The 16180-nt window shown below is 37.9% G+C and overlaps 1 protein-coding gene across 7 annotated transcripts in view; it reads left to right on the top strand.

The window, feature by feature from the left end:
- ITGB3BP (integrin subunit beta 3 binding protein) overlaps positions 1-16180 on the top strand; it is an 80119-nt gene that overhangs the window by 18948 nt on the left and 44991 nt on the right. For all 7 annotated transcript variants that reach the window (XR_002523841.2, XM_009209818.3, XM_003891986.4 and 4 more), the window contains one exon: positions 13386-13521. Coding sequence is in view for 6 of the 7 variants with exons in the window: in XM_009209818.3 (XP_009208082.1) it covers positions 13386-13521 (136 nt within the window). In the remaining variant the exon portion in view is untranslated. The remainder of the gene's footprint in view (positions 1-13385; positions 13522-16180) is intronic.

Raw genomic sequence — 16180 nt, 5'->3', positions numbered from 1 at the left:
ATTTTCAGCTTTTTCCTCTTGCCTTATCATATGTTTGAAGCTCTATATTTGCATCTTAGAGCTAACAGCTTTTGTTCTGTTCTGGTGTTAAGTCTGGGCTTCTCTCCATGGCTACATACACAATTCATCTACTCTACTAACAACTTAGCCCTGAAGCAACTTGGCTTCCGGTTATATACCCACATGGCCCATGACCCCATTGAGGCTGCCTTAGCCCATGCAAAAGGAAATTGGACATTCAAAATATATACCTACAATTTTAGGAGTACTTAATTGTTGTGAAGCTACAGTGGAACTAGTAGTAACTTTGTGGTCATTTTGCCTTACCAATATGTTGCTAAAGGAGGAAGACTGGTTTCTAAGGGAAAGAGATGGCCCTTATATGCCAGTTGGTTGAAGTGGAGCCTGTTTGTCCTAAGCAGTGGCCATATCCAGAGATACTTGGAACTCTTAACTCCCAGTAGTCCTAATGCAGCTGCAGATCTTTGTGGAGATTAATGCTTCATGATGTTTGGGCAAGGCTCAAATGCCATTTTCTTATGTCTCTTGATATGGTTTGACTGTGTCTTCACCCAAATCTCATCTTAAATTGTACTCCCGTAATTCCCACGTGTTGTGGGAGGGACCTGGTGGGAGATAATTTGGATCATGGGGGCGGTTTCCCCCATGCTGTCCTTGTGGTAGTGAATAAGGCTCATTAGACCTGATGGTTTTATCAGGAGTTTCCTCTTTTCCATCTTGCTCATTTTCTCTTGCCACTGCCATGTAAGAAGTGTCTTTTGCCTCCCGCCATGATTCTGAGGGCTTCCCAGCCATGTGGAGCTGTAAGTGCAATTAAACCTCTTTTTCTTCCCCGTCTTGGGTATGTCTTTATCTGCAGCATGAAAACAGACTAATACACCTCTTCTAATGGGGCAAGCAGAGATATGGACCATACCCTGTGTTCTTTCTTTAATATACAGAATGTATACTGCCAGTACCACAATTTGCTGAACCTCACAAGTTGTTGGGTGTTGTAAGGAGCTGAAGAAAGTTCCAATTTATAATCATCTACAGTATTTGGGCTGCTTGAGTTGTTACTCTCCAACCATTGTTCCTAGATGGATTTTAAGGAATGAAGATGAATTATATATTACAAACTGTTGCCAATGGCAGTCCAGATGAATTTATATGGACAACTGGCTACCTGGCCATATACCAAGCCAGTTTGACCCAGTCTTTTTCTGGCCACTTCAGAGAGAGAATAGAAGATGCTATGGTTGGGAAGAGAAGAGCATGCTTCTTACCAAGGCCAGCTCAATAGGCGTCCTGCCAGAGGAGTAGTGGTGCAGGTTTTGTTGAGGAGGTTTGCCGATTTATATATAGATACCCAGTCAAGAGTACTCCATTACTATTAGTAAGACACCTTTTTTTTTTTTTTTTTTTCCCCAAGACAGAGTCTCACTCTGTTGCTCAGGCTGGAGTACAGTGGTGTGATCACAGCTCACTGCAGCCTCAACCTTCTGGGCTCAAGCAGTCGTCTCTCCTCAGCCTTCTGGGTAGCTGGGACTACAGGCACGGGCCTCTATGCCCAGCTAATTTTTTTTTTTTTTTTTTTTTTTTTTTTTTAGTTTCACCATGTTGTCCGGGCTGGTCTCAAACTCCCAAGCTCAAGCAATCCGCCCATCTCGGCCTGCCAAAGTCTTGGGATTACAAGTGTGAGCCACCATGCCTGGCAGTAAGACACTTCTAAGTCAGATTATTCCCATTGCCTAACCTAATCTCTCCAATTCTAGAACATTTCTCTCACCCCCAAAAGAAACCCCATACCTATTAGCAGTTAGTCTCAATATCCTCCTCTCCCCCACCCCCTAGAAATCACTAATCTACTTTCTGTCTTTATAGATGTTCTTCTGAACATTTCATATAAATGGAGTCATATAATTTTGTGTCTGGCTTTCATTTAGCATAATATTTTCAAGATTCAATTTACCTATTTTTTTCTTTGATTGTCCTTTTGATGTCATATCCAAGAAACTTGTAATCCATGGAAACACAGGTTTTTATCTACGTTTCTAAGAGTTTTATAGTATTAACTCTTTCATTTAGGTCTTCCATTTTGAGTTAATTTTTGTACATGGTTCAAGGGTAGGGACTAGATTCATTCTTTTGCATGTATATAACCAGTTACTGGTTATACCCCTATGTAAACAGATACCCACATGTAAAACAATGCATCTAGTCCCTACCATTTGCTGAAACGACTATTTTTTCGTTTATTGAACAGACTTGACACCTTTGTTAAAAATCAAGTGATCATAAATGTATATATGTATTTCAGAATGCCCAGATAAATTCCATTTGTCTATCTATATATATGTGTTTATGCCACCACCATGCAGTCTTCGTTACTGTAAGTTTCTAAGATCAAAAAACATTTTAATTTTAAGTTTGAAATCAGGAAGTATGAGTCCTCCAACTTTGTTGTTCTTTTTCAAGATTGATTTGGCTATTCTGTATCCTTCATAATTCCATATGAATTTTGGGATCAGTTAGTCCACTTCTGGAAAAAAAAAAAAAAGGCATTGGAATTTTGATAAGGATTATATCAGATTTGCAGATTCAGTTGGGAAATTTGCAATCTTAACAATAATAGTAAGTCATCCAAACCATGAACGTGAGATATATTTCCATTTATTTAGATCTCGCTTAATGTCTTTCAATAGTTTTATAGTTTTTAGTATGTAACTTGTAGTTTTTTGATTAAATTTATTCCTAAGTATTTTATTCTTTTTAAGCTATTATCAATGGAATTTTTTTTTTTTTTTGAGATGGAGTCTCGCTCTGTCGCCCAAGCTGGAGTGCAGTGGCGCGATCCTGGCTCACTGCAAGCAAGCTCCGCCTCCTGGGTTCACGCCATTCTTCTGCCCCAGCCTCCCGAGTAGCTGGGACTACAGGCGCCCGCCACCGTGCCCGGCTCATATTTTGTATTTTTAGTAGAGATGGGGTTTCACTGTGGTCTCGATCTCCTGACCTTGTGATCCGCCCGCCTCGGCCTCCCAAAGTGCTGGGATTACAGGCGTGAGCCACTGCGCCCGGCCTTATAATGTGATTTTTAGAGTAGTCACTGCTAATGTATAGAAATACACTGATTTTTACATATGGATCATATATCCTGCTGCCTTGCTGAACCGATTTATTAACATTAATAATTTGGGGATTTTCCTTTTTCTGTTTTTTGAGATGGAGTCTCGCTCTGTTGCCCAGGCTGGAGTACAATGGCGCAATCCCGGCTCACTGCAACCTCTGCCTCCTGGGTTCAAGCAGTTCTCCTGCCTCAGCCTCCCAAGTACCTGGGACTACAGGTGCACGCAACCATGCCCAACTAATTTTTGTATTTTTAGTAGAGACAGAGTTTCACCATGTTGGTCAAGCTGGTCTCGAACTCCTGACCTCAGGTGATCCACCCATCTCAGCCTCCCAAAGTGCTGGGATTACAGGCGTGAGCCACAGTCCACCACCCTATTTAGGGTGATCAGGTCATCTGCAAGTAGGGATAGTTTTACTTCTTCTTTTCCAATCTATGCCTTTTATTTCTTTTTCGTGCTCATTTATTTGGCCAGAACCTCCTGAACAATGTTAAGTAGAAGTGGCAAGAGCAGACATCCTTTTCTTGTACTTGATCTTAGAGGGAAATAATCCAGTTTTTCATTGTTAAGTATGATGTTAGCTCTGAGTTTTTCATACATGTCTTTTATCAGATTGAGAAAATTCTGTTCTATTCCTAGTCTGTTGAGTGTTTTTGTCATGAAAGGATGTTAGATTTTTGTCAGTTACTTTTCCTGCATAATTGAGATGATCGTGTGTGCTTTTTTCTTTTATTCTCTTAATATAATGTATTACATTGATTGATATTTGTATGTCAAACCAACCTTGCTTTCCTTGGATAAATTCTGCTTGTGTATGACATGTAATTCTTTTTTGCTGCAAATTTCAATTTGCCAGGGTTTTTACATCTATATTTATAAGGGATTTAGGTCTGTAATGTTCTGGTGTCAGGATAATACTGGCTTCAGAGAATTAGGAAGTGTTTCCTCCTATTTTTTGAGAGTTTGAGAAAAATTGGTGTCACTTCTTTAAACATTAGTAGAAAGGCTGGGCACAGTGGCTCACACCTGTAATCCTAGCACTCTAGGAGGCCGAGGCAGGCAGATCACCTGAGGCTGGGAGTTCGAGACCAGCCTGACCAACATGGAGAAATCCCCGTCTCTACTAAAAAATACAAAATTAGCCCAGCGTGGTGGCACATGCCTGTAATCCCAGCTACTCGGGAGGCTGAGGCAGGAGAATCGCTTGAACCCGGGAGACAGAGGTTGCGGTGAGCTGAGATTGCGCTACTGCACTCCAGCCTGGGCAACAAGAGTGAAACTCCATCTCAAGAAAAAAACAACAACAACACTAGTAGAATTCACCAGTGAGACTACCTGGTCCTGGACTTTTCTTTGTTGTAAATTTTTTGAATGTTAACTCTATGTCTTTACATGCTGTTGATTTATTCAGATTTTCCAGTTCCCCATAATTCAATCCTGGTATGTTACGTGTTTCTGGAAATTTGCCTGTTTCATCTAGATTATCTAATTTGTTGGCATGTAGTTGGTCATCGTATCCCTTTATGATTTCTTTTATTTCTGCAAGACCGGTTATAACATCCCTTCTTCATCCCTAATTTTATAATTTGACTCCCCATCCCTTCCTTCCTCCCACTCCCCCTCCCTCCTTTTCTTCCTTCCTTCATCAGTCTAGCTAAAGATTTACCAATTTTGTTGATCTCCTCAAGGTACTGACTTTTGGAATCACTGATCTCTATTGGTTTTTGTTCTCCATTTCATTTGTTTTCTCTTTGTCTTTTTTTTCCTTCTGCTTGCCTTGGGTTTAGTTTGCTTTTCTTTTTCTGGTGTCTTACAGTGGAAGCTTAGGTTATTGATTTGAGAGCTCTCTCTTTTAACATAGTTATTTGCAGCTATAAATTTCCCTCTCAGTACCACTTTCACTACATCCCATTAAGTTTTTGTATGTTTTGTTTTGTTTTGTTCTTAATGTGTTTTTTAAGTTTTAAAAAAATTCCTTCTTTGACCCATTGGTTATTTAGCAGTGTATTGTTTTATTTACACATATTTGTGTATTTTCTAAGTTTTCTTCTGCTATTTTTATTGTCATTCCATGTGGCCAGAGAACATTCTTTATGAGAACATTGTATTATTTTCATCTTTTTAAATGTGTTGAGACCTGTTTTGTGGCCCAACATATTGTTATCCTGCCAAAGGTTTTATGTGCACTTGAGAAGAATGTGTATTCTGCTGCTATTGGGGGAGGGTTCTATAGATGTCTGTTAAGTGTAGTTGGTATGTAGTTTTGTTCAAATTTTCTGTTTCCTTGCTGATTTTCTGTCTAGTTTTTGTATTCATTGTTGAATGTGGGGAATTGAAGTTTCCAACTATTATAGTTGAATTTTCAATCTCTCCCTTCCAATTCTGCCAGTTTTTGTTTTATGTATTTTGGGCCTCTCCTATTAGATATGCATATGTTTATAATTGTATATCTTTTTTTGTTTTTTGTTTTTTTCCCCAATAAGTATTTATTCATTGTATTTTCTTGGGAAAAAAAGAAAAAGAGGGGGAAAGGAACAGGATGTGTTACAATAGTGCAACAGAAAAGAAGTGCCGAGTACAGCAAATTGACCATAAAATAAACACATCCCAGTGATAAAGTCACCAGAGCCCAAGGGAGCTCAGTCTCCTGCAGTTCAGGAAGATGGGGAAGGGAACAAGAAAAGAACAAACAGGTACACACTCTGCCTACCTTCTGTCCTTCCCTCTTCATGAATTCAGACTTGCACAGAGCTTTAGTTTCTGTCAGTAAACATCAAGCTACATTTGTCCATGTCTTATTAATCTTGTGGTCACTTTGACGTACATGTTTTGCACCTATATAAAAGCTTCTGAGTGACTTAGATACTTAGATTTATCTTCCTTTTCTTACTCTCCCACCCAGGATGAGACACGTCACCCAATACATCCTATTTGCCCTGTTTGAACAAAGTGATGTAAACTTACAGTGCTCGTAGGGCAGGTAAATGAAACTCCCTTTCTCTTCAGCTACTATGACTGTACAATCACTACTGCAACAATGCAGGACAGTGGCTCCAGATAGTATTAACAAAAGCCCTTGGTAATGGGACTGGGTCTCTAAGTCCAGAATTTTCAAAAGTTAAGGATTTTTTGTTTTATTTTATTTTTTTAGAGTATGGATCTCACTCTGTCATCCAAACTGGTGTGCAGTGGTATGATCATGTTTCAGTGCAGCCTCGAACTCCTGGACTCAAGTGATCCTCCCAGCTCTACCTCCTGAGTAGCTAAGACTACAGGCACATGCCACCACACCTGGCTAGAAAAATTAAGGATTTTTGTCTTTGCTTCATACATTTATTCCTGGGCAGCACAGATGGGTACAAGCGTTTCATTTAAAAAACCTATGCCTACCAGCTCATACTTTGACACACACACACACACACACACACACGCACACACCTCAGTGTGCATGGTAGATTTAGTTTAATCTCAGTGAAGGATGGATCTGGTGTGTGAAGCAAGTCTAGTACTCTAGGATTAGAGGCTTGGAGTAGGAATCCTTTATTGCATATGTAGACAGCTTTATCTAACCTTATTCCTCTCTAGGCCTTTCACCTGGCCCAGGCTCTAACCTCTCAGCACCACCTTCCTATTCATACTCATGTCCAATCTTCCAGTAAAATGAGATCAAGTCATGGGACAAATCAACTAAAACCAAGTAACCCAAGAAACATTATCAAGCTGGAGGAGTTTTAAGAAGACATTGCAGCAGAAAACCCAGCCCTTACTGACAAAAATGAGATAGTCCAATAGGCTATGTACTCCAAGTAGTTGTTTTTTTGTGGTGGTAATTTAAACGACAACACAAAGTATTTCTGCTGTGCAGACCTGGAGCGGCTGTCAAATTATCCCTGAGGTTGCCTGTGTACCTCACAACAAAGTATAAAAATAAGGACCTTAGATTAAAATATATAAAAATATTTTTATTAAGGAAACAAAAGTTAAAATGCACAAGATACATCATTTGCACACATCAAGTACAGTTGGCCTCCTGGAGAAAGTGAGAACCAAGGTGCACTTGTTCAAAGGAGCAAATAAAATTATAGGGCCAGGTGCAGTGGCTCACAACTGTAATCCCAGCACTTTAGGAGACTGAGGCTGGCAGATTGCTTGAACTCAGGAATTTGAGATCAGCCTGGCAACATCACAAAACCCTGTCTCTACCAAAAGTACAAAAAATTAGCCAGGCATGGTGGCATGCACCTGTAGTGCCAATTACTCAGGAGGCTGAGGTGGGAGGGTCAATTGAACCCAGGAGGCGGATGTTGCAGTGAGCCATGATCATACCACTGCACTCCAGCCTAGGTAACAGAGTCAGACTGTATCTCAAAAAAAAAAAAAAAAAAAATTACAGTGGCCCAGAATGAGGCAGGAGTAAGCTTAGAAGTTGCAAATCTGCAGCTGTTTGCTTAAGTGCCCCTTTTGCCTGTAATCATACCCATTGCTTGGAATAGTTCCCGGCTCCCTGTCTCATGAATGGGTTATGAGTAGACACATGGAAAAGCCCCGCCCTGATCTACCTGAGAGATTCCCTCCCACAGAATGTTGTGGCTTCTTGGTGTTGTCCATGAACCTGGTTTCATGCTGAATCTTTTCATTCTGGTATAGGAAATATTATTATATATCCTTGTTCAAAAGGAAAATGAGTTGCCCAGAGTGGAGCCTAAGATAAAGCATCCTGGTCCTAGGGAGCTTTTCCATAAAAGCCCTCACTTTTTTTTTGCTTGAATGGCATGGTTGGAATTCCTTTGCCTTCACCCTCACCCCCACCTCCCTCCACAAGGGAAGAGAGTGATTGCCATGGATCCTGGCCTGAGATACATGGCAGTGCCAGCTGCGCGCTACCTGCCCCATCCTACTTTCTTTGCTCTTTGCTAGTTGAGTGAGGGAATATATTCGTTAAGTGAGGAAACTGAGATTCAGATAAGTGGTGCGTCCATGATAGCATAGCTGGGGAGCAGCAAAACCATTATGTGAGCCCAGGCTTTCCAACGTTAAGTCTGCGGTTCCTTCCATATACCACAGCTATCTTTCCTTTAGTGTAATTGTTTAAAGACTTCATGATTCTTCATTCTCTTTGGAAAATCTTATTTCTAATACTGTTGTTGGATATATTTTTATATTATCTTTAGCAATTGATTAAATCTGTTAAACATTTTTTAAATACTGGGTCAACTCATTGGGGAAAAAGAAAGTCTTTAATAAATAGTAACCATATAGAAAAAATTCATTTCATATACAAAATTCATATGCACTTCATATCTCACTTTATTTACAAAGTTTATTCCAAGAAGGATCATAGGCCTAAAGTAAAGCCAAACCATAAAGTCTCTGGAAGCCTGCGTGGTGGCTTCTGGCTGTAATCCCAGCTTTGGGGGAGGCTGAGGTGGGAGAATTGCTTGAGGGTAGCAATTTGGGACAAGCCTGGGCAATGTAGTAAGACCCTGTCTCTAAAAAAATTTTGTTTGTTAAATAAGCTAGCATGGTAGTGCGCACCTATAGTCTCAGCTACTCAGGAGGGTAAAGTGGGAGGATCGCTTGAGCCCAGGAGTTCAAGGCTGCAGTGAGCTGTGATAGTGCCACTGCACTTCAGTCTAGGTGACAGAGAAAGACTTCATCCCTTAGAAAAAAAAAATTACAGTGTAAGAGAATGACGGTAATGATACTTTTATTATTAAAATTAATACCTTTAAATTGTGAAAAAATAATTACTACAAATAGAAAAACCAGTGCATCAGTGTTTTTAACCAGTATTTTATTTTTCTTGTTAGGGTGAAATTTGCATATTATTAATTTCAAAGATCTTGAGTGTATAATTCGAGGAGTTTTAGCAAATGCATAATTCAGTACCGTAGCTCTTAATATATTGGTCATATTCTTTCCTTGCTATCCCTGTAAGTTCGCTAAGATGTTTCTGTTCTCCATAGCTACCATAAAAACAAAACCCCAACATTTTTAGAACCATTAAGGTTGATAATTGTGGTAGCTGATAAGAAGGTAGTTGGGGCTGGATGTGGTATCTCACGCCTATAATCCCAGCCCTTTGGGAGGCCAAGGTGGGCAGATCACTTGAGGTCAGGAGTTAGAGACCAGCCTGGTGAACATAGTGAAACCCTGTCTCTACTAAAAATACACAAATTAGCCGGACGTGGTGGTGGGCACCTATAATCCCAGCTACCTCGCCTAAACCCGGGAGGCAGAGGTTGCAGTGAGCCAAGACGATGCCACTACACTCCAGTACAGGAGACCCAGCGAGACTCTGTCTCAAAAAAATAAAGAAGGTAGTTGGTTGGTATCTAGTACTCTTCTAGGAACCTTAGGCCCACATTGTGAAAAGTCTCTAAGGCAGCTAATGCTAGAGTTTTCTAATGTAAATTTCATAATTAGTACTAGTAATGCGTATTATGTTAGGTGAGACACTCCGATAGCTTAAATAACCAGTATAAGTTTATGAAGAATTATCTCCTTCTAGCTGCCCTTTTGTTTCTGGTTGGCCAGACACTACAGTATCTGTGTTTTAAATATTTTAGCATAGGCTGGCAGTTCAAAATAATGATAAAGTATCCTTTAAACCCCATATTTTATCCTGCAAGAATTTTTCGTTAGTACTTTCTAGACTGTTTATAATAGGTTTAAAAAAATCAATAAAATGCAGGCATTTTTTGTAGTGTATGCTTTAAACAAGGTGACAAAGCAAGCTACAATTTGTGAAAGATATTGAAGGAAGGAAAGGAAAATATCATATCTATTTGCAATTATTGAGAGAACATTGATTTTTTCTCTCAGGCAGAAAAATCGATGCCCAAATTTTAGTTTTGCTAATGTACAAGATTAGACCTCCTTATAAAAAGTACAGTAGCATTTGGGCGGGACTGATTGCAGCATCTTAGAATGTGGCATTTCTTCTGTTTAGAAATGGTGTTAAATAACTCTAAGGAGTCAGGAAATATTATAAGCAGATTTGTTTATTTGTTTGTTTGTTTGTTTTTTGAGACAGAATCTCCCATGTCGCCCAGGTTAGAGTGCGGTGGCGTGATCTTGGCTCACTGCAACCTCTGCCACCTGGGTCCAAGTGATTCTCGTGCCTCGGCCTCCTGAGTAGCTGGGACTACAGGTGCGCCACCACGCCTGGCAAATTTTTGTGTTTTTAGTAGAGACGGTGTTTTAGTAGAGACTGGTCTCCCACTCAGCCTCAAGCAATTCACCCACCTTGGCCTCCCAAAGTGCTGGGATTACAGGCATGAGCTGCCAGCAGTTGTAAATTATTATAGAAGTGGTTGTGACGTCTATTTTCTTGTGTGTGTGTGTGTTTGTTTGTGTGTGTATGTTGTGATCCACAGCTCACTGTAGCCTCAACTTCCTGGGTTTAAGTGATCTTCCCACTTCAGCCTCCAAAGTAGCTAGACCACAGGCATGCACCATTATGCCCAGCTCATTTTTTGATACTTTTTGTGGAGACAGGGTTTTGTCATGTTGCCCAGGCTGGTTTCGAACTCCTGAGCTCAAGCAATCCTCCTGCCTTGGCTTCCCAAAGTGCTGGGATAACAGGCATGAAACGCCCTGCCCAGCCAACACCAACATCTCTCTCTTTCTCTCCCTCCCTCCCTTCCTTCCTTCATTCCTCTCTTCCTCCCTTCCTCCCTTCCTCCCTTCCATTCTTTCTTTCTCGTTTTGTTTACATCCTGAGTCCTTGCTTTTTTCTAGCCAAAACTAGCCCTCTTACTTTTTCTTCCTGTTTTTCTAAAGGACTCATAGGTAGTACTCATCGTTGCTGAGTGGAAGGAGTACTGACTTCTCAGTAGCTCAGTCTTCTCTCAAATCCCAGTATTCTTAATTCTTCCTTTTGTGGGAGAGTAATAAGTAGGCCAAGACCTTCAAAGTTTGGGAGATGGCAGAATGGAAATTCTCAGATCGATTCTAGGATTACTTTTAAACCTCTTCAGAGATGAAAAGTTAGAGGAGCTTGGTACAACCTTGAGGGAAAGAAAACTTACGGAAGTAGGGTTATGCCTTTGTGTGTACCAGTAGGGCAGATAAACAAAAGTGCATATTTACTGAAGAATATTTAGTGGTATAGTAGGGAAAGGGTAGATTTTCAGTTTTCCTTCTGTGTGTGGTAGTTGTAGACAGACATTTTTCTTTTTAACCAATACAAATGACCAAAAAAAAAAAGAGAGAAGCTTCAGTATTTCTAAAATGAGGCAAAAATACACACACACACACACACACACACACACACACACACACACACAGCACATGCACACTCACAGTTATTTTCTGAAAGCTGGAAAATTGTTTCCCAGGAGAAATGTATGATCTACAGTTAAAATGTTTAGACATTTGGCAATTGGATAAATAATTTTTTGGTGAAAATAGGAAAACAGATTGACATAAATGTACATTAGGGTAGTGACTTTCATTTCTTGTACATACACAGTGAAGTAGTTCTGGGCAATAAATTCTTGGAAAAGTAGAGTAGGAATTGGATAAATGTCATAGTTTATGACTGAATACATACAAACAGGTGAAAACTCAAGATGGAGAGGTAATAATAACCACCTGATAAAGAGACTTAAAACCTTTTCACTGTACAAAAAAAGATTGCCTTAGAGTTATAACTTGATATTATAGTTTGATTTTTTAAAAGATATTCATTCCTTTTGTGGCCACTATGGATACATAAAATAAAAAATGCCTTTTGTTTCTCAATATAATTAAATATTGTTTCCCAATATTTAAAATCTTAACTGTAAAAAAATTTTTTTTGAATGCTATAGATTCTGAAACTAATATTAAGATTACTAAAAATGATGACACAGCCACTATTTCCTCCATAGGTCTCTTAAAAATAAAGGATAGTTGACCATGCAGAGTTAAGGAACTATTTCAAATCCTCTGCCAAGCTATATCCAGTATGTTGGCAATATATGAGCCATCAGACCTTTCCTGTATCCCCCAGATCCATCCTATGCTGTCTGTTCCACCTCTTATTCCAGATTTCTCATGCTTTTTTCTGTAACAGACTACTGCAGCCAACTTTGAATTTTCCCTCTTCTCTGAATTTCATTGCATACATACTAATTTAAAACCTCTTCATTGTTGTTCTAACTTTTAGTAGACACTCTTTAAGGCCAGAGCAGTTTGTTGTATTTCTTTGTACACATTAGTTAGCAGTGCTGGTGGGTGATCAGTAAGCCTTATGGAAAGCAAGTTTTAAGGGAATTCAGGAAAGGGAACAATTATTAGTATGACAATAGATGTTTGAAGGAAAGGGATCATGAATGAGGACCTAAACTAAAGAAAGTCTAGGTCCTGGGGAAGATGAAAAAGAGGATGTTCCAAGCTGAGATCACAGAATGATCTGAGGCCCAAATGCACATAGCCTAGTGACTGAAGCTGTAGGTAACAGTGAATAATTGGATGAATGAACCAATGAATAAATTAGTATATTCTGAGTAGAGCAAGATGGCCAAATTTATTGGACTGTTCCTTGTAAGTCATTCATTCCTCACACATTTTTTTAGTTCTCTAGGATATAAAGATGAAAAAATAATATTTATTTTTCAGGAGCAAATTCTAATCGAACAGACAGAAAAATTAAAACTTATTAAAATATGTTACCTGAAATAAGAGGTATGTCCAACACCTGTGGAAACACAAAGGAGGAAGCTGCTAAGAGGAAGTTTGTAAGATATGCCAGATCCTCAAAGGCCTTAAATGCCTGACTCAATTGTTTGGACATTATTTTGGTTATTATTGAAGCAAGACACTACATCAGACCACTTTGTGAAGCTGTAGGACAGCAGTTATCCTTCCTAAGGTTTCTGTGTGAGGCTTAGTAATAGGCACCTCTGAGAGTTTTCCTGCCCTGGCCCCATAATTATACTTCAAGTTCAGCTGAAAGCAAAAGTCAGGGTATGGTTGGGAGAGTTGGCCATCTCTAACCTATTTGGAAATACCATCTCAGAAGGTAGTAACCTTTTAATGCTAAAATTTAGTAAATATCAAATTGAGATGTTCTAGTTATTATAGAGACCTGAAATGCCTACCTAATTTGAAAGAATAGTGTTTACTCTGAGAGTGATAAATAAGTATATTTGTAATTGAAAAGCAAGAGCAAGGAAATGAATTTGAATTTTGCTGATTTTTAATGGTATATAATTTCAAAAATCTATAACATAACTATTTCTGTCCTAAATAAATATTATTTATTTCCAGTCATTTGATCCTTCAAAAATCACAAGGAAGAAAGGTTTTATAACTTATTCTCCAACAACTGGAACTTGTCAAATGAGTCTGTTTGCTTCTCCCACAAGCTCTGAAGAACAAAAGCACAGAAATGGACTATCAAATGGTTAGTTGAACATTCTTTTCTACTTATTGTAAGGTTTTTCTAGTTATTGGCTAAATCAAAATTTTGCTTTAATTATATATGGATCTTGCTACAGCTGATTTTTCTCTTCTCTCAAATAATTTAATACCTTAATATAGGTGTTACTTAGGACATAAATGTAAACTTTCGGCACTTATTTTAAAATGCAACTGCAGGCTTTGTTCCCTTACTATCCCATCCATTAAATAGAAATTATGGCCTGACTTGCCTTCAGCTACTATCAATTATAATGGTTACAGATATGCCCCTTAACAAGCTATCCATCATGTGCATAAATTAACGGCAGCATAATTCAGGTGCTGCTGCACTACAACTTAAGAGTGATACTTCTAAATGGTACTTTTATTCATGTTTTCCATTTAGTTTTAACCACGTTTAGTATACCTTTATATAGCTTACCTTTATTTATTATATTTCATTCCCTTCTTTTTCTTGACTATTTCAAATGTATTTACAAAAGGTTTGTAGAATTTTTCCGTAGAGAAAAATCTAATTTTAGTATGAAATTCTTTATTTTAAAATATTATTAGTTTAATTTTAATTTTGACCATACATATTTGTTGTCCTCTGGTAGTTTATTGCTAAAATACTGATTTAAAAACACAAATCTCGATTTCATGGGTTTATTTATTTTTTTGAGAAAGGTTATGAATCAGTGACATGTAGTTTTATAATATAAAATTTTAAATAGGCTCAAATTTAATAGTGTATCCTTTAGATATACTGTCATTAGCCTAATTCACATTTTATTGTTTAACATTTAGTGAGTGCTAGCATATACTAGAAGCTACCCAGAAACAAAGAAGTCTTATTTTACGTGATTTGTTATAATGTAACACAAAATGAGATCTTAAAGTTTTGAATGTCTTTAATTTTACTTTAATCAAATGCTTTTTATCCTAAAGCTGTGACTATTAGGTTTCTCTTTCCCTAAACTGTATGAAAATGTATACACTTTAAGTTTCATAGTTCTATTTTTATATACATGCTATATCTTTTTAATTAAAAATAAATGCCTTAGAGATTGTACATCCCTATACTGAAATGTGAATAGATTTTAAGTTGATATGTACTCAATTTCCATATTGAAATTAAATATGGACTTAAGGGGACATTCTTTTTGCCCATAAAAAGATTGGTCACATGATTTCGGTTGACATTTAAGTGGATAATTATCACAAATTATAGTCCTAAGTAAGCTCTTTTTTTAAAAGTCAGATAGCAAGGGTTTCAGAGGTGCTGGCAATGTTCTATTTTTTGACCTACATAGTGGTTACACTGATTCACTCTAGTTATTCATCAGACTGTACATACATGTTTCATGTGTGCCGTAATGTATATATCTCACATATAGAAGTCTCTAAACAGGAGAATTTTGTCCAGAATTCTGTATCAGATTATGTCATTTGTAATAATTACATTGCTTATCCTAATATGTTATCTTGTACATGTTTTAAAAATAAAAAAGCTTGATTTTTATGAAGTAACTTAGTTCAAAATAAATGAGAAAATATGACTTATGAAGTCATTTAAATTCTAAATGAGGTCATAATCTCTTAACAAATCCCACTTTAAAAATATTATACAAAACATAATATAAAATTTAAATAACATTTTCAAGGACGTTTTAGGTGCTACTCACTTCCCATCACACTTATGATGAGATCCAAAACCTTATCATGACATGGAAGGCCATATGTCCATCTAGTTTCCAAACACCTCGTCTGCCTCATTTTCTACCCTCTTTTTACACTACTTTAGCCACTCTTACCTTCTTGCTATTTGTCAGTCATGCTGAGCCCCTTCTTGCCACGGGGTCTTGCAGTTCTCTCCACCTGGAATACTCCTCCTCCAGATATTTATATGTACTTTCTATGTACATTTGAACCATGTACTATGAGAACAGAAGACTTAATGTTATATTTAAATGCATTTGTAGTTATAAAAGGATGAAAAATTTGGTTCTATATCTTCCTTCTACATAGATTCTACATTGGCCAAATACGGGATTTGTTTCAACTCTTTAGTTTATACATTTAACAGATACGTTCATGCAGCACATAATAACGTTTCAGTCAGCGACAAACTATGTATATATCGGGGTCCCCCAAGATTATAATGGAGCTGAAAAATTCCTATTGTTTAGTGGCCCAGTAGCCGTCATAACATTGTAGCACAACACGTTACTCACATTTTTGTGGTGATGCCAGTGTAAACAAACCTAGTTCACTGCTAGTCGTATAAAAGCGTAGCATGTACAATTATGTATAGTACATGATATAGTTGTGTACTGCATAATGATGTTTTGTTCAGCAAGTGACCACATACAATGATGGTCCTGTAAGATTATAATACTGTATTTTACTATGCGTTTTTATGTTTAGATATGTTTAGATAAACAAATACTTAAAATATGTTACAATTGCCTACAGTGTTCAGTACAGTAATATGCTGTGCAGGTTTGTAGACTAGGAGCAGTAGGCTATACACTAGGTGTGTGCTAGGTTATACAATGGAGGTTTGTATAAGTATACCTACGATGTTTGCACAACAATGAGATCACCTCATGATGCATTTCTCAGAATGTATGTCCATAGTTAAGTGACACGTAACTCTATAT

The sequence above is a fragment of the Papio anubis genome, chromosome 1 (assembly GCF_008728515.1).
Source record: "Papio anubis isolate 15944 chromosome 1, Panubis1.0, whole genome shotgun sequence".
NCBI lineage: Eukaryota > Metazoa > Chordata > Mammalia > Primates > Cercopithecidae > Papio > Papio anubis.
The sequence above is the reverse complement of the archived record's forward strand: the minus strand, read 5'-3'. Positions and strand labels throughout refer to the sequence as shown.